The sequence below is a fragment of the Aplysia californica genome, unplaced genomic scaffold, assembly GCF_000002075.1.
Source record: "Aplysia californica isolate F4 #8 unplaced genomic scaffold, AplCal3.0 scaffold00269, whole genome shotgun sequence".
Lineage (NCBI taxonomy): Eukaryota > Metazoa > Mollusca > Gastropoda > Aplysiida > Aplysiidae > Aplysia > Aplysia californica.
The window spans coordinates 176,178-195,922 of record NW_004797539.1 but is presented as its reverse complement, the minus strand read 5'-3'; the positions used below and the strand labels follow the sequence as shown (position 1 = coordinate 195,922).

The 19,745-nt window shown below is 40.1% G+C and overlaps 1 protein-coding gene across 1 annotated transcript; it reads left to right on the top strand.

Moving 5' to 3' along the window:
- The first annotated feature begins 576 nt into the window (after positions 1-576).
- Positions 577-19,745, top strand: LOC101860980 (endo-1,4-beta-xylanase 3). Its single transcript, XM_035970442.1, has 19 exons — positions 577-1,540; positions 1,790-1,938; positions 2,403-2,498; positions 3,053-3,209; positions 4,445-4,490; positions 5,115-5,270; positions 7,242-7,297; positions 8,338-8,475; positions 8,726-8,897; positions 10,580-10,690; positions 11,675-11,766; positions 12,523-12,637; positions 13,030-13,246; positions 14,174-14,406; positions 15,445-15,535; positions 17,347-17,475; positions 17,868-17,957; positions 18,382-18,561; positions 19,348-19,745. The coding sequence occupies exons 1-19, from the start codon at positions 1,302-1,304 to the stop codon at positions 19,446-19,448; spliced, it is 2,568 nt and encodes an 855-aa protein (XP_035826335.1). The 5' UTR covers positions 577-1,301; the 3' UTR covers positions 19,449-19,745.

Here is a 19,745-nt window from a genome sequence, read left to right as displayed (position 1 = left end):
TCTGTGTTTTAAAAGCTTTTTATACAGCGGCGAATTCCTTTGATATTTTTGGAATATCCAAAAATTCCTGACCTGAATATTTGATTTTGCAGTAAAGTAGGCATAGAGCCAGCGACACATTTAAAACGCAAATTTTTTTGTTGGTTCGAGAATACAAGTACTGACAGTGCGTGCAGCGCTGTGGAAAAACATGTGAGGCAGTGTGGTGGGATCATGCTCTCGTCAATTTTTGGGCATGTAGAGTTATTGATATCATCCTAAAGCGTGTTCACTTGCCTTTATTTCGATGAAAAAAAAATTCAATTTATCTTGAATGTAAGTCGAGATATTTGCGAATGAAGGACGTGTGGTTACCTGTTTTCAAAGAGAAAATGGCCGCCAAAGATTAGTTATTTCCTTAGCTTAAGAGTCTGTGGTAACTGAACATTTACATTTTTGTGTGCCTTTTAATCAACGTTTTTCAGAAAAATCCACACAGAAATGAGTTTTTTAATGGGCATGAAATGTGTTGAGCCAAAAAACAAAAATTTGATAAAAATTCACAAACCTGCGGAAAAATGCAAGTTTCTTCACTTTGATTATTTTGACGAGAACGTGATTCCACCACACTGCCTCACATATTGTGAATGCAACTGCTAGTGTGAAATTGTCGTTGATGTTGAAATGCAGTGACCTCGGTAGTGTAAACCATTCTAAATTGTGTACATTCAAGCAAGGTCGTTTAAAAAAAAAACAAAAAACAAAAAGACGAAATCAGTAACAGGTTCGACTTTCGAAGGGCGAATATTATTCCTCAAGGCTAAAAGCATTTCAAACCCATGTGCAAATTGTTAGTGTATTTAGCCAAGAGATAACTAGGAAATGGAGCACAAACGTGGGCACTTGAAAGTAAACAGACAACGGTGAATGTGCTGTATTTTGTGAAGGGACTGACCCCAGCCTTTTGACATTGAGGGCATTCATTAGATTTTGGTATGCACATACCGGCTTGTTGTGGAACATGTTCGTCTTGTAATCTTCAGCAGTTTACACATGTCATGTCTGTAGATCAAAACGTGTTACACTTTCAAACTTTCGGCTCTTTCTCTTGCACCACGCCCTATGTGAGTGCATTTGTTCCCTTTTTTTCTCTATGTAGAAATCTCAAAGGTCCTTTTTTGTTGCTGCTATCAGATAAATATAAGAAAAGGCACATGCAATGAACTTCACAGACCAAACACATTCGTCTTTTCGGCACCAAGGCAGCACAACGTGCATTGGTTAATTTGGGTAGTCTTTTCTACGTAGTTAAATCCCACAAAATGGGAAAAATGGAAGAGGGACTTACTTTCAGGAAAATCAGAACCTTTAGCTTACCAGTCTTCACCGCCATTTTTGTTTTGGTTCTTTCTAATGGTGTAGTAACAAGAGCGGCTGTGGAACTGCTAAAGAACCCCGGGTTCGAGAATGGAGTTACGTCCTGGGCCCATGACGGGTTTAGCATGGTCACCACAACGGAGCAGGTTCATCAAGGGCGTGTCGCCGTCAAGTGTACCGGCAGGTCAGTTATCTACTAATGGCGCTGTTATTTTTTATGACTTGGTTTCAGATATGGAGTGTAAAAGAAAGACACTGGAATAATGTTGAATTACTAGATTACGCTAACCTGATTGGCATCTTGGATGAATTATCTAAACTACCATTCATTTAATTTCCATAAACAATGTAAACTCTCTAATTGTGTAATGCATCCTTAAACTCACCACTTTCTCATCACTTTCTCCCTTCTGGCCTGTACATTCTTTTTCAGAACTCAATCTTGGATGGGTCCTAAACAGAGCATTCAGATTTCCCGAGGCAAACATTACGTGTTCACGTCTTACATAAGGCTCACCAATGACCTTCCAGGGAAAATGTTCCAGAAAGCCGTAGTGAAAATCAGCTTTACGTTAAAAGACGGTATGTTTTGGCTTATGGTATTCTTGTATTCTTATTGAATGTGTTTTTCAAATATTCAAACCTTACACCGAAAATGCTTGATAATTTTTTGAAAATTGAAATACATCCCGATAGATAAGTCTACATGTATATGACTATTATTCTTTGCTCTAAGAAAAAACAATTATATCGTTGTTTATTTGTCAGTGTGCATTTACGATCAATTTAACATAAAGTAACGACAAACAATCCATTTGGCCTAACCCTTTCTCACTAAGAGCATAGTGGTAGTAAACAATGGTTGTTTGGACTTACAAAGACATGCATGAACTTGTTCCTAGTGATTTTTGAAATAGCTCTTTTTGAGTCCAGATCTAACTTTAAATTCTATTGAGAGTCGTGTATTTTAACTTAATCTAAACGCATTCATATTACTACTATTAGGCAGACATCATAACAATGCTTTGAATATCGATATCTTCAAGGTTCCAAGTATTATTTCCCTGTTTGCTCCCGACCTTACCTGACCAAGGCTGACGGGTGGACCATGCTGGGTGGTGACTTCATACCTCCAAACCTTGGTACGAACTCCTTTTTCCCACCTCGCACGTACATAGCCTACACAAACATACACGCTCATAATTATCCACAAAAGTGCAAAGACATACATACACATTAAAGAAACGACAAAAAACAAAACAACAACAACACACACACACATACACACAAGCACACAAACACAGGCGAAGCCAATATGCATAAAACAGGGGGGCTGGTGGGGGTTGCAACTGAAGAAAGGTAATTGAGACTGTTCCATGCTGTTACCTTTGATCTGGATACCGTTTCCCCACAAAAGCCGATGGTTCTTTATTCTTAAAGAAAAAAATAGGTGGGAGGGGAAGAGGGTGTCTCTCAGTATCGTCCTTTGAGAACCATTTTTCTGATTGGACTTTGAGTCTATTGTTTCTGTTTTGAGTTACCTGCCTTTTACCCTTATAAAAATGTCTTTGAAAATAGATAAAAAGGATTTGTTACCTCTATTTTACCTTCAGATGGTGGTTTCGTTATACGAGTACTTACCGCTTGTTCATGATTTACGAACATATCTTAAGGTACAATAACAATCTCTGTACAGAATGGACTCAAGCATCCTTGTACTTGGATACTCTTCTACCGGGAATTGACTTCTTCTTCGACGACACCTCTCTCACTGAACTGCCCTCTAACCCGAACTGGGAGCGGGAAGCAAATCAAAGAATAGAGAATCTGAGGAAAAGCAAATTGCACGTGAAGTGAGTTTGGCAGTTTTGAATATAGTTCAATATGCTCCTCTATAGCTATTACAAACTTTTTTTGGTTTCTTTTATTTGATAATTGAACAAAAATGCCTTCGACATCCCTGATTTAGTTAATGACGATATAGATATCGTTAGTGTTTCTTGCTCCATCTGCGTTTTCACGAGGAGCTTTTGTTTCTGTTCATGGTATGCATTTGATATTATGTTCAGCTGCTGTGTGTGGACTGTTCGGTTTGTGTGGAAACGAGAGAGAGATTGATTAATGAACACAAGGAGAGGTTGATGTGTGTGTGTGTGTGTGTGTGTGTGTGTGTGTGTGTGTGAGTGTGTGTACGTATGTATGTATCTGTGTGTGTGTGTGTGTGTGTGTGTGTGTGTGTGTGTGTGTATGTGTGCATATGTGGTTCTTTTTTAGGTGGGGTTGTGGGGGGGGGGGGTCGCATGAGGCTCTCTGTTCGAGCCTAAACGAAGCGTATTAATTTTCTGATGTTGTACTAAAAGACAATGGTACTGTAGAATGAATATTCCGAAAACGACAGCTCCAAAGCCGATAACAATGAGCACTACTTCGACAGTTATGATGCTGACGAAAGAAGTCTACACAACTCCAGCGATGGCGACGACTAAGGCCACTATTTCATTTAGTTTTAGTAGAGGTTTTACGGCGCTTGCAACTGCATAATAAGGTCATGTGAGCGCCATAAGATTAGAGGTGTTACAAGAGAGTAACGAATATAAAAAAGAAAGGGAGATAAGGACGATAGATGTTTGATTGGATAGAAGAAGCAAACCACACCAGAGCACCCGCCAACCACCCACACTATTTCTTTAAGTCACAGAATAGTAACGCGACAATGATATTAATGACAACCCTTGATAATACTCATAATAATAATCTAATACTATGTAACAGTAATACTTTGTCAATATCTGACAATATCCACTGCATCTGCTGAAGAGAATATTTCTTGGGCGAAAAAGGAGAATAGGGATTAAGGTGACTTGTGGCATCTGTGACCAATGAGACCAATTCTGACAGAGAAGTGTCGCATTTACCATATTTTGAGCAGCTAAAAGCTTTATTTCCACTTGTGGCAATGCACAGCTTGAGGGCTTTTTTCTCGTCTTTCAGCATTTCTAATTCGTGAAGCCTCGTAAGCCTAACATGCTGTACGCTGTGACTGCTGCTCTCCTCAAGTGTAATCGTGTTTTCTTCTCTTTGTCATCAGTGTGAATCTCTCCCCTGGTTTTCGTCCCGAGGACGTGACAGTGGAGGTGAGCTCATTTTGATACTGCTCTTAGATTCACGGACATCCGTTTATCGTTTGCGTTTGTTAGTTTAAAAATGTAATGGAGCAGAGGGAAGAGAAGGAAGAGGGGGGGGGGAAGAAGAGCAGGAGGGTAAAAAACATGAGGAGGAGGAGGAGGAGGAGGAGGAAGAGCAGGAAGGGAAGGAGAAAGAGGAGGGCGAGGAAGAAAAGGTGTCGGTGGCCTTGTGGTTAGGCTACCGGACTCGTAATCGTGAGGTTGCGGGTTCGGGCGCAGGCCCGACGTTGCGTATTTATTTGAGAAAGGCACTTTACAAGAATTTTCCTCACTTCACCAAGGAGGGTACCCGGCCATAGACAGCGAAAGATCTGTTCAGTATGTTAGTGTTTTTGCTATTATAAAAAACAATTTGTGAGTAACTTAAATTGTTTTTTCACTTCACGTGATTGATTTTGTAAGGACCTTCAACAGGTTTTGCTGTAAGCTAAGAGCTATGATTAGTACCCTATTTCTTTTTCTGAAAATGGATTGATCCTGTTTTTCACTTGACCTCTTCCTTTATTATTATTGTTTATTATTAAATCAACAACAGCAGCAGAGAAAACTCCTGAAACTATTTCCCTTGATCAGATCAACCATCTGAAGCACTTGTTTGCCTGGGGCTCCGTGGTCCAACCAGATTTGTTCTTGGAGTCGGACTATGCTCAATATCAGCAAGTTTACTACCACATGTTCAACTGGGCCACGGTACAGGACTACAAGTGGCGATATAACAGGGGCAACAGGGTGAGTAGGCCTACATAAGTCTTTGTGCGGTTAGTTACTTGTTAGCTTATTTGTTTTTAAGTTGAAATATAAAGCCATCACCACAACTAACTACGTCAGTTATCATTGTTGGATAGTAAATATCTGGTAATGAAAAAAACCCAGACACGAAATGATAATGACAATGACAATGACAATGACAATCTTTATTCATCTCGCAGGGAGAAATTTGTCTTGGTCGTTAACAATGGCAGTAGACGTTACAAAGGTTAGACTTAAAGGTGCACTCACGCAAACGCACAACAAGACAGGACATTATGCCAAGTAAATACATGTCTCACGGGCTGGGACAACCCGCTCCGTAACACATTCATTCTCTCTCTCTCTCTCTCTCTCTCTCTCTCTCTCTCTCTCTCTCTCTCTCTGTTTCATTTGTAGCACTGTGTGTTCAGTAATCTCACTGCAGTTGGTACGAATGAATTTCTATATCTGTCTGTTCTTGCTTTTTTGGAAATGTATCGTTTACTGCGGGTCGATAGTTGAAATTCCGATGTCAGTGGGTGGCTATGGTCACTAAGCATTATTTCCGCCTTTTTTTAAAACGTTTGTCTTGTGCAGATATTCAAAGTTACTTAGGTCTCTACCAATTGTTCTTGACGCTTTTTTTTATCAACTTATTTAGTTTTATCATGTGCTGCCTTCCCAGATTGCTACCATAGCAAGTGATTCCAAAATCTATCAAAGTTTCTATTGTGGTGGTGTAGAAAATCTGAAGGATGGATGGATTCAGGTTGAAAGACTTTAGTTTCCTCAGAAAGTACAGCCTCTGATTTACTTTTTTAACGATATTGTTTACGTGGTTTTGCCATGTAAATTTGTTGTCTATTGTAAGGCCAAGATATTTGTATGAATCCGTGATTTCAATAGTTTCTTGTTCAATTACGAGTGGTGGGATTGTTGGTTTTTCTCTTCTAAAATCAAAAATCATTTCCTTTGTTTTTGAGAGGTTCACTTTTAGAAAATTTGAGTTGCACCATTTTAAAAAAACCTACATATTTCTTCGAAATACTCTTTTTCATCATGGTTTATTAATCCAATAATAGCGGAGTCATCTGCAAACTTAATTAAGCGTGTTGTTTTATATATACTTCTATGATCGTTGGTATATATAGTATACACAACTGGTGACAAAACACACCCCCGAGGACCGCTGGTGTTACGAAGAATTGTGTCAGATTTTGTGTTGTTTAGCTTCACATATTGTGGTCTACCTGTCAAAAATTCCAGGACCCATGCTGCGATATGATGACTAACTCTCAGACTCAGAAGTTTTTCAATGACAATATGCGGTTGAATTGTATTAAATGCTGAGGAAAAATCTACAAAAAGTACCCTCGTATACGTTTGAGATGTTTCAAGGTGTTTCAGTATAGAGTCACAAAAAACAAGTACAGCATCTTCTATGTTCCTCTCTTGTTTGTATGCAAACTGGAATGGATCTAGATTTCCATGAACACGGCCTAGAATATTAGAGAGGATAAATTTTTCAAGGCACTTGAAAGCAATGGATGTAAGAGCGACTGGTCTTAAGTAATTTAATTCATATATTTTAGGCTTTTTTGGTATTGGTATCACCTCCGATGTTTTCCATATTGTAGGAATGTAGTTTTTGTGTAGGGTCAGGTTAAAAATGAAGGTAAATATCGGGGCCAGTTGCTCACAACAAGTTCTTAACACTCTCCCTTTTACTCCGTCTGGACCACAGGCTTTGTTTATGTTTACACTTTGAAATAATGATAATTGACTGAGATATGCCCCTACCTATGGGGCTTGAAAAAAAGAACACTGTGTCTATTGTAATAATACATGTAAATAGCAAGGTCTCATTTATCTATACTTAAATCGGCATCTGACCCGAAAGCTTCAATTTCTCGAGTGTTTTTTACATTTGGTATCCTCTTATTTCCACCGTTTAATTTCCCTTTATTTCAGACTAACCCAGACTACAGGGTAGCTGTAGCAGCCACCGATGTCCTCAATCATCATGGGTAAATTACTTTAAAAGCTTATATACCGTATTGTACAGGTTTTAGTGCTTACGTCTATCCTTCTTATTACTTTGCTGGCTCGTTCTTCGATCCTTCAACCCATTTGAGATGAGAAAGTATTGTGCTCGGGGGTAGGACGAGAAAAGTTCAGACTTTGCCAACCCGACTCGCGCTCTCGTTTCTTTCTTACACGCAATCTGCAGATTAAATATATACCTCCAAGTACAGACAGCAGCGGTTCCAAACTAGAGTTGCAAGATTGATCTTTAAAAGTTCACACCACAATTTATTGATAAAGTTACATTAGCTGCCAGTTAAATATATAATTGATGACAAAATTGATCTTTTGTATCACAAGTGTATAAACAACAAAGCGTCATAAATATTATCTTAAAGTTTAAAAAAGTTGAAATCATACATGCAATGCACATACCATCAGGACAATTTAGACCTTCGGATGAGAATCTCACGATAGTGCCCACTGTAAAGTCTAACATGGTGGGTGATAGAACTTTTGTCTCTTATGCTCCTAAAACTTTTGCATTCTCTTCCCCAAAATGGGTATAATACGAGTAGCATCAGAGAAAGAGAAAGAGAAAGAGAGAGAGAGAGAGAGAGAGAGAGAGAGAGAGAGAGAGAGGGTATGTGTTTGAATATGTGTTTGAGTATGTGTGTGGGGGTGTGTGGGAGTATGTGTACGGGGGAAGGTGTTTGTGTGTATGTATGTGTGTGTAAGAGGACAAAATCTAAGATAAAAGGAGTTACGAAAAGGATTTCATTTAGTCTTTAGATTAAATCTAAAATTACTGAAACAAAAAGGCAGATCTTTGAGTGCTTCTTTAAAATTTTTGTTTTTACATCATTTTAATTACAAGTGTCTCTGTTTCAAATTTGTGTACAGAGAGAGAGAGGAAACTTCTTTAGAGGATGATAACGCTTGTCCTATTTATGCCTTTCCTATATGACATATTTCTAACTTACCGTTTCTTATTGTTATACATGTCTGTGCTAACAATTTCTACCATATGTTCCTTCACCAGGATCAAAGTGCGAGGTCACAGCATGTTCTGGGCTGTCCCATTTAACAATCCTGAGTGGGTCAAGGGATTGTCCGCTCCGGCATTGAAGACAACCGTGGATGATCGCATTGCTTACATGACGGCACAAACAAAGAACAAGTGAGGATTTTCTTGGGTTGGAATCTTTCCTTAGCTCGCTGTTGTCGAGAAGCAGTTTACAGACACCTTTCTCCAGATGAAAATGTCAAAAACTTTTATCATTTTAACACGAGTTTAGGAAAACCTCCCAGTGATGCTTTTTCCCGAATGGCAACATAAAAGATAATCGTTTATTCTGTCTTTGTTATAAGAACAAATGTTGTCTTGTTCTGCTAGTATTTCTCACTTGCCATAACAATCACATCCACAGATTGGCTCACTGGGACGTGAACAATGAGCTACTTCATGGCTATTTTTACGAGGAGAAATCGGGAAACCCTCGCTACACAGAGCACATGTTCCGGGAGATTCACAGAGCTGATCCAAAACCCACACTCTTCCTCAATGAGTACAATGTGGTGAAGAGCGGTGAAATGACACAGGTATATAAACGCCTTCAAAATGATCACTGGTATCAAAGAGAAGTTTACCTACTTACTTTACTTTATCTTAAATTGTATAACGTGAAGACGTTACCCTTGAAAAGTTCTATTTGGGATTTTTGGCCGTTTTGATTTACTAAGACCATCAGTTCAGACACCAAATGCTCGATCAAAATCGTAACATCATTCTGAACCGATATCAAGCTATTTAGAGAATTGCATGCAAAAAAAAAAAAAAAAGAAAGAAAAAAAGCTTGCCATGTTGTGAAACTCAAAATACTTCTACGTCAAATGTCTCAAAACTAGGTACTGAGCTGGTAGAGTCTTGTAATTCTAGGGTAGCAAAGTGCTGCGTCGAGGTAGAGACGCCGGCCTTTGACAAACTGGAAAGCCTCCTGGAGCCTGAGATTGCGAACTTCTCAGGTGTTAAAGAGACTGAAACTTAACCAAGCAAGGGAGTATATCGCCTCTGTTCATGAGCTTTCCTCTCCAAAGTGCATTTTTATTCCTTTTCTTCGAGAAATTCAATGTAGGAAAACTGCTATTCTTATCTCGTTTCGATCTAGCGTTTCCCTACGTATAAAACTGCTTCACTGGCCTGTCTGTAAACGCATTCACGTTGTACCTATGGAAAGTCAGAGAACCCAATACATGTAGTTATGTTTCCTTCTGTGACTTACTCAGTTGGCTTCGGAGAACCCTTAAAATAATAGTAATAGTAAACAGAGGGTCCCTCGACGAAAACTCGTCTTCTGTGCTTGTAGGTCTAGCCTAGACCCACTGTTCCTTTGTGTTTTACGTGTACAAGTAGGCCTATCTAGGGACATTGAGAGCCTGTAAATTCTGGCACACAGATGTACAGACTGCTTCTGTGGGGTCAGATTACTGTACTTGTTGCTGCAAATCACCCATATGACAACTAAAACTGTTGTGTATCAATTGTTTTAAAGAAAATAAAAAAACCTATCTGCAATAATCAAATTATGTGGAAAAACAGGGGGTGTGCTCCTTTGAAACCCCCAGGTTTTTTTTTTTACTTCAATGGGGCATAGCCATCCTGACACCCCCCGAACTGGTCCAAAACGTGGAAAATCACTACACTGTTTGGCTTAGCGTAATTCAAATAACAACCAGGTTGCCCAATGTCGCGAGAAATCACCTTGGAAGTTATCGTGGGAGGGATTTATAACAAGGGAAGGAAGGATAAATTTACTAGATCTATTATCATTATATCGTTCTTTAAAAAGAAGTAAAAAAAAAACCCGAATGCTGTGCTGCGGAAACCAACAACGGTTCTGTGAAAGTACTTATATAATACATACTGAAATATGTGGCATGTTTTAACTTCTCAATTATTGTATGCATGTTTTATGTTGACATGTAACTCACTTTCATTTACAGAGATAAGTACAAGATATATTTTTTCGCCCTTCCTACTTTCATTTCATCGATGTCCAACACTAACCATGCATGCATGAACATGATTTTAAGAGGAATGAAAAAAACAACAATCCAACTTTTTTTTCGGATTGTCTGCAAGAATTACTCAAATATTGCGTAGAGTACTTATTATTTTTAAAACATATCATAGGATCTCCAATTGTAATTACGGTTAGGAATAACATAATTTGAGACAAAAAACGTGTTTGACGGATATACGGTTAATGTTGTTCCGTCCTCAGAGCTATTTGACCCAGATCCAGAAATTCAAGGCGGCCAATGTCGGCCTTGGCGGGGTCGGAGTACAAAGTCATCTCAATGATTACGAGGAGCCCAGCCCCGATAGCATCAACGTAAGTAAGACTACCAGTACATAAGCAGGAATCTGATGTATTATTCAAAACAACTAGACCCATTGTAAATGTAACACCAAGGCGGTACTCATCCACGGAGTCTTCCTCGCGACTGAGACCCGTATCGAAATTCCGCTACCGTTATTTAGCCTTAGAACTCAACCCTATCGTCATCGCCTGTAGAGATACAGTACAGACACACATACTCACGCTTAGAAGAGGGCTCACATATAGATTCTCATTTTTTACTTTCAAATTCAAAAACATACATAAATGCAAACATACATACAAACACACACACACACACACACACACACACACACATACACACACACACACACACACACACACACACACACACACACACACACACACACGCACACACACACACACACACACACACACACACACACACACACACACTCACACTCACATACATTCACACTTGCGAATATGAGTATGCACAAGCGCACTCACATTAATTGCACATACACGCACATACACACCCACACGCACAAGCACACACACACACACTGCTTTAGCAGCGCATGAGCGTGCTAAATGCACACTGAGCTACGGCAGCAGATAGCCAAAATTAAAAGCAAAACATTGTTTAAACAAATCTAATTTTCAAGAACGACATGAAGGCAGACCCTTGTGAGTGCGTTCATGCAAAAGACAAAGTATCAAATGCCAAAAACCTAAATAGCAACTTCGGTTCAGAGAACAGAATTCTGGTTCTTCCTTTTGTTGTTTTATTCTCATCCGTTGTGTATTTGTCAATGTGGACGCCCCTTTTATTTGTTTTATTAGATCCAGCCATTGTTCTATTGCACAAATGTTAGATATTATCACGGTGTGTTCATTGTCGTTCGCTTATGTGTCTTCAGCAGGATTTTACCTTACTAACGTCTACATGCCCAGACATAAAAACAAAACTGGAACTCCGGTTCTGACTGCTTTTCATTACTTTCTTCTCCTCAGTACCGTCTTAATGTTGTAGCGAAAGGAGGTCTGCCTATTTTTGTAACCGAATTGAGTCTTGGTGTTCGCGATCCGCACACCAAAGCTGACTGGTACGTAGGCTAAGGAGAAAGATAAAACATTGTACTCTCCTAATGGCATGACACCTGCCTCTCTCGATCTCTTATTTGCCTGTCTCTTTTATTCTTTAATAAATGTATCTCTCTCTTTCTCTCTCCCTCTCCCTCTCTCACTCTCTCTCTCTCTCTCTCTCTCTCTGTCTGTCACTCTCTTTCACTCCCCTTCTCTCTCTCACACACACAGACACCTCACCTCACTCCCTCACTCTGTCCGATCTCTCTCTCTCTCTCTCTCTCTCCCTCTCCCTCTCCCTCTCCCCCCCTCTCTCTCTCTCCCTTTCTCTCTCTTTCTCTCCCCAATCTTTAACTTTTCTTTCTTTCTCCAAACAACACCCCACCCCCTTATTATTACATGCCTTGTTATCATATATTGCACCCTCTTTCCTTTCTTATTCATTACTCTGATTTACGTGCTTCGATTTCAAGGTATGTAAGGCAAATTGCCCTCTAGTCATTAAACTGTTCTTTATTGTTGTTCCTTTGATACGTTTATGCTGAGTATATATTATTATATGTATATACACATATGTATATAAACACGTAATTTATACACACACACACACACACACACACTCACACATAGACATACGCACACGCACACCCACACCCACACACAAAAAACATATATATATATTATATATAAATATATATATTATTATATATATAAATACAAAATATATAGACCTGTGTGAAATCTACCTCTTTTTATCTGTTGCTGGTTTTCTCCAGGCTAGAGCGAGTGCTCCGCTTGTACTTCTCCCACCCTGACGTGCACGGTGTCATCTTCTGGGGCTTCTGGAACACTGAGAATTTTAGGTCTCTTGTGCAGGGGTCCCATTTTACGGTATGGACTATCTATCTATCTATCTATCTATCTATCTATCTATCTATCTATCTATCTATCTATCTGTCTTTATGTCTGTCTGTTTGTCTGTCTGTCTGTCTATCTACCTATCTATTTATCCATTTGTGTGATAATTATGTCTACATTAATTATACTTGAATTTCACAGTCACACTCCCGATTCTTGTTTCGTATTATGTAATCTACAATATCATAAAGGTTTATACTGTCTGTCAGTTTGAATATACGATTTGCTTTGAGTAATTCAACAATCCTGAGTCTGTGTTCTCTATCATATCATCTTCATCATCAAACAACCGCTAATGTGCGTATTAGCTTCAGCGTACCTGTCTCACAAATGAGCCCTGAAGCCCCGGCCGTCTTTGTCAACAGCTCAACGAGTCCGGCAAACGGTTCCTGAAGCTGACCAAGGAGACATGGAGCACCCACGTGAACCGGTCCCTGGCCTCTGGAACTTCCTTTAACCTGCGCGCTTTCCAAGGAGACTACGAGGCTGTGGTCTGGTACAAGGGCAAGCCGATAAAGAGGACCACCTTCAGTCTGGGCAAAGCGGACAAAACAGTTTCTATTTCTGTTACTGGCAACGGCCGTAAGTTCTTTACGCTATCTTTTGTATATCTCTGCACATAATTTGGTTTTTGGTCAACTGTAAAAGTTGATGAGCTGGGTGGCTTTGTTTCATAGGATGTACATACTTCTACTTTCACCTGTAGATTTCGAAATAGCAGGGCATTTCAAGGTAGCATGTGCATACTTTTAATCTGATTCCAACGAAATTCTTATAACCTTCCATAAAATTATTGTTATATAATAAGCGAGACTTAATTTGATCTAGATCTAAAATAAACGTTTGTAAAGTACAATGCCATTTTCTGCTTGAAGTTGTACATGTATAACATAGTCTTTCTTCTGTTCATGCTGACCGTACACAGGTCCAGAGCCGAAACGATCCCCAAAACAATAGTAATTTGTTGAAGATAGAAGCTTTTAACAGTGTGTTTGTGAAGTGTTATATTTATTTTGGACTTTAGGAACTGAAGAAACATCATATGATTAATCCTTAGTTATAATTTATAATTCTACACATCCTTCTCTTTACACTTGATTTGACATGGTTATGCAATCGTTTTTGTCCATTATAAAAGATGGTCTTGGGGGAACGGAAGAGAGAAGTCTCAGGTGAAACGTTTACTTCACACACACTTAAACGCTATTTCTGAAGTGAAGTTTGAAATAAAAACATCTTTCGAGAAAAGTTTGTTTTCAATTAATTAATTATTAGGCACTGTTCACACGTCGATGTGGCAAGAGACTAATTTCGCTGTAGCAAACCAGAAAATGCAGGCTTTAGTAATAAAAAATAAATAAGATGATAGATGTTCTGTTCTTTGTTTCGTCATCATATGTCCCTTTTGAACTTGCATGGGTCATCATGTTGAGCCTTTAAAGATATTTTAAAGTTCAAAAACAGAAGGAGAATTTCTGAATCAATCTTTTAAATGCACTTCCATCTTAGATGCGATTCATTTACCCAAGAAGATAGACCCGTTCACCATGAAAGTCCAGATCAACCCACAGACCACACGGGCTAACCTGCGTACTCTGGGTCAGGCCAGCTCCACGTCACAGAACTCACACCTCACGTGCACCACGCGCAGGTCACCGACCTCTGCTGTCGGCGTCAGTAAAACTACTCAAGTCACGTGTCAGGGAGATGAGGTCCTCACCGGCTGTTCTAGTTGGCTCAAGGTTAGTAGGCGTAAATGAAAATTAAATGCGGCAGTATACCTGCAAGCAATTAAAAGAAATCTTCTTAGACATAGTGCACAGTCTCTGCCAGTATACTTGGGGGAACATGGAAGTAATTTATTTTCTAGGACCACTGCAAAGACCGCTAAAAGTGTTAGATAACTCTGCAGACCAAAAACTTACTGGCTGGCCAGTTTCTATTAGCGCCAGAATCTGTAATTATGGACGCTACATCTAACTAGATGTTGTACCTGCCTTTTAGGCCTGATTTGACCCACGATGATCCTCAGATAATGAGATTTCAGTCGTCGTACCTTATTGAAAATGTGTTCAGTGCATGAAGCATAGACCGATTTTGGAGCACTCAGTTGGGTTTTGTAATACAACAGGCACAGGCCATACCACCGGTATTTTTTATGTCATGCAACTGCAAGGATAACTCAGGTTCAAACATTATAAACATTCTCAAAGAGGCAAGGCCAGTAAAATTGTAATGTAGGACGTCATAGAGCTCGCTGGGAAAAATACAGACTAAGCATGGAAATATCCAGAACATGAAAATCAGTTCAAAAGACTCAACCTTGAATTTGCCAAAATGCAGATTTTCGCACAAGCTCAAATTTATCACATCAAAACATTCATTTAGGAGGCAATCATTCCAAGATCCTTGGCCATATATTTTATCGATACCCACTAATCTAATAAAAAATTAAAAATATATACCTTCACCGTCAAATGTCTTTGATAAGTTTAGTTGACCCCATAAATTGAATAGCTGCTATCTCAAACTCTTTCCATAGCACATCATAGATAGGCATCTCTGAGCAGCAACGTTGATTGGATAGATCTTTTTGGGCCCTAGAAATGATTTGCTCTCCCATAACACCCCCTACCCCTATTCGTTAAATCTTCCATTAAGGAAAATACACCAAACAAACAACATAATAGGCCGCCACAGCAGTACATGATTGTTGTCTTGCTTGTTTTTCGACAATATACACATAACTGCTCCTGAAACCCATATACCTTTGTCTCTAGAACAACGAATTTTACCGTGATGGGGAAGAAATCCTAATGTCCGGTGGAAAGCAGGCGTGTCGAGCAATGAACGGATACGGATCGTCTGCAGGTGAGTAGTTATTCATACCGGCGTCTGCGATGTAGCGGTTAGGTGTTTCACCGCCGCACGTGGAATACCCTAGTTCCATTCCCGTGTGTAGAGGATTTTCATCAAGCATGTTGGTCTTTCTGTCCTGGTGTTGTTGTATCCTTCTCAGCTCGAGTCGAAGCACATCTCCTGAATTATCTAAACTGTGTGGACGCGGGCGTAAAAACACCTCCATTTAAAATATCGTTTTTCGCATTTAGTCACTGTCTAAGTTCCGTAAACATTCACAAGAAATATACCTACTGACTCCCAAAAAACCCTTACCCGCGGGGAAGCCTATAACTCTCCACCAAAGTGCACAATTCACACAAACATTGGCAGGAAGCAAGATGAACCATCCAGAAGGTGAAATACGTAACAAAAACAACGGTACCTTGGAAGCAGCCATGGTTACTCCAAAGATAAAGTTCACTGTTGACCAACGTATTTTTATGGTTGAAAAACATATATCGAAATAAAGTACCCTTTGCAGATACGGAATCTCTTCTGTGAACAGTTTGAAATTAACACCAAAGGCTGACATCAAGCTATATGGCTCTGTTGAAAAAAAAAAAAGCAAGAGATAAAAAACTAGTGTCACCCACAAAGGGAGACCGATGCAAGGGCGTACTGATGATGGAGTCTGTGAGCGAAGAAGCTAAAATGTCAGTTCGTGGTCATTGTATTGAATTGACTATTGCTAGAGAATCTGTTCGGCACTTGTTGAAGTACGATCTGAAGTTCAAACCGTATAAGATGCACGTACTTCAAAGGCTCAGCGACGCCAATGCATCAGACAGAGTGACAATTTCATAGACGATTTCGTCAGGCGCCCCAGAGCGTGTATCACCTGAAACGGACGTCACATGGAGCATGTGCTGTAACTCTCTTCAAACTAGGAATTTTTATCTGTAAATTTGTCACGATAAATCTGAATTGTGACCAAGTACGTCTGTGAAGTCTTGTTTTTTCTATCTTTATTTTGACTGTTTTTATTTCATGGGTGTCTCCGTGGGTAACGTTTTTTTTGGTCACCTGGTAGTTGTACAATAATAGGGACATGTAAGCTATAGCCCTACATTTTCCTTTATAATCTTAAACGTATTATAAGTTTGCAATTATTTGCCTCGTCGTATATTGAATTAGGTTTATAAATTATTTTGTACGTCTATGATTTATCCACGCTAAATTTTGCTGTCTCTAAAAGTCTTTAAGTCTACAAGAGTACACGTGCAAGATGTTTATCCACACGTGGCAATTCATTCTTCACCTAGATCCATAACCTTTGTTGTGTTGTATCACGAAGTACAAGATGTTTATCCACACGTCTGGAGTAATTATCCATTTCTATTCAATTTTTCAGTCATTCTGTGTTTCGTTGTCTCTAAAAGTGCATGAAGTTTTTTGACACGCCTCACTACCATACCTATCAAGATACTTATCTACACATTTAGTGTCGTTCTTCTTTTCACTATCATACATGTCGTGTTGTGTTGTCTCTAGAGGCACAGTATGTTTATCCATACTTCTAGTGTTATTCCCCATGTCACTACCATACACTTATTTTGTTGTCTCTAGAAGTACAAGATCTTTATATCCACGTATGTTGTCTCTTGAGATACAAGATGTTTATCCGCACTTCTAGAATCACCAATCACGTCAACATTATTCCTGATATATTCATTCCCTACACGTAACGGCAGAAGATATTTTTCCACGTGTGTTGTCTCTTGAAGTGCAAGACGTTTATCCACACGTCTCACTACCATTCCCATGTGGTGTTTTTCCCCTAGGGGTTGAGGCCGTGGCTCGGTGCTGCAGTGTGCGGGGTCTGAGATGTGAGTACCGCACGGCAGGACCCTCTGGTACTGGGATGGACGACAAGGTGGAAGTGCCTTGTCAGGGGCAGGCATATGCTTTAGGTGAGTCAACTTGATCTAATTTTCTCACAGAATGTTTGTTTTGGCTACATTTTGGTTACATTTATAGATCAACATGTCTTACGTACACACCTGTCCAGTAAATTTTAAAATGTAACATTTCTATGAACGTTATGCTCGAACTAAGCATTTTAGAAAATGGAAATGCGCAGCGCAAATGCTATCTATCTATCTGTCTCTGTTTCGAGCCTTGAAAACTCTACATAAGGACTCGAATTCAAAAACACAAAGTCTTGCATCCGAACATGGGCCACCCACTTTGTAGCCCAGCGTGATACCAACTGAGTTAACGAGGCGTCCGGCTAAGGCAAACTATATTATGTTTGCCTTGATGTTGCATGACCAACAACGTGTTTTGTCTGTGTGTCCCCCAGGCTGCTCCACACTCGCCTACTCCCACAACTCTGATGGCTCTATATTCACCAACACCTCATGTAAGGGACAGAACGACTACCCAAGGAACGGTGAGTCAGACATTCTTACTTCTTTTTCTAGTCATATGTATTCCTCTCAAGTCTTGCACAGTTGCACGATAACTTTCTCTGCTTTCATTCTAAATTCACCGCCGGTCTATAGGGAACATACAGTGTTACAACCTGTAAGGCGCACATCTCTGTCATTCACACACTCCGTCTCTGCTGAAAGCCAAGCACCCATTTGCAACTGAGTGTCCCGGGGAAAGTAGATATTAAAGCTAATCAATTTCGCTTTGACTATCAAAATCTAATGTTCTAATCAAACAAATTGTCATGACTTCACACAACTTCATGTATGATCTGTCAGAACTACCTTTCATATCTTATGATACTTCAAACGGACAAATGCCTTTTCTGTTCTTTAATTGTACATGGACCCCCCCCCCCCAACCCCCGGAAAAATTCCCACCAGGTGTTTATTCCTACGCGGCGTGCTGCCAGAGTCCCAACCTCCAATGTCGCACAGTGACTTCCGGGACGAGTGGCAAGAAACAGTCGGATCAGGTTGGGGTCACGTGTCCTAAGGGTTACGTCATGACGGGATGTAACGTCTTTTCGCAGTATGCAAAAGCTGCAGGCGCCTTTATCAACAGTAAGTTCTGTCCCTTTCTATGTGTATTATTGTCACAAATACCTGTGCAAATAATACTACACACACACACACACACACACACACACACACACACACACACACACACACACACACACACACACACACACACCCACACCTACAATCGCATCTGTACACACACACACACACACACACACACACACACACCGCGCGCGCACACACACACATGCATGCATTGCTCATGAACACACAACACATACACACACGCACGCATATGGTCACACGTATACTCCCGAGAGGACAATAGGAATAGCGTTTATTCAGGGTGTGACACCGCAGGCACTTGTATAAATGTTAGACTATCTGATATAGCGTTTGCCAAGATGCCTCTTGCTCCCAGGCCGCCATGACGCGGTGATGAACAAGCGTGGTCGACTTCGTACAAGTTTGAAGTTCGCTACCTATTGGATTCGAAACCCTTGTTCTCATCCTTCTTAAAATGTTTCATGTTTGCTCGGTGTCCTGAGAGACCAAGTGCTCCACCTTGCAGATGATCGATACTAAATGTGGCCAACGCCCGTTCCTCAAAAAACCTCCAAAAACAAAAAACAAAACGACAACCTAAATACCCCCTCACAACCCCCCAACCCCCCGCCCCCCCAAAAAAACAACAGCAAAAAATCAACAACAACAACAACAACAACCGCCAAACAGTGGAAACCAAAACAGGCAAGCTACAGTCCCAGTAAACCAAGTCGTCGATACTTGACATAAATCCTTGCTGACAGTCACACCCTCTCTCTACAGCCAACGCTGCGGGCACAGATACATGTGTTGCTGTGAATGGAGCCGAGAAGTTTGGACCCGAGACGGGGGTCCAGGCGCAGGCCACCTGCTGTCGGACCTAGACTGAGAAGTACCGCTCTGGGCTGTTACTGAGGACTGCTGGAAACGCTAATGCTAGGAATCCTATTTTCATGTCTTACTGTTACTGTTTACAGATACCTCTGTTTGCTCGTTTCTAGGCCTGTAGATAATGCATTCGATTTAGATTATAAAATATTCATGCAGAGTAATTGTCTTAAAGTTGAAATGATTGAATTTTGTACCCAGAGGCACTATTTTCGACTAGTTGCAATGTCTGTTACACTGTATATTTTGTATTTGCAATACAGAGTTAATCTATTTTTTATTTCAAAGCAAAA

Bases quoted from the DNA above. Each gene is read 5' to 3' on its own strand.
- LOC101860980 (XM_035970442.1), top strand. From the start codon at position 1,302: ATGGGAAAAATGGAAGAGGGACTTACTTTCAGGAAAATCAGAACCTTT. The intron at 4,491-5,114 runs GTGAGCTCATTT...TCCCTTGATCAG, and splicing joins CCGAGGACGTGACAGTGGAG to ATCAACCATCTGAAGCACTT. The intron at 15,536-17,346 runs GTGAGTAGTTAT...TTTTTCCCCTAG, and splicing joins CGGATACGGATCGTCTGCAG to GGGTTGAGGCCGTGGCTCGG.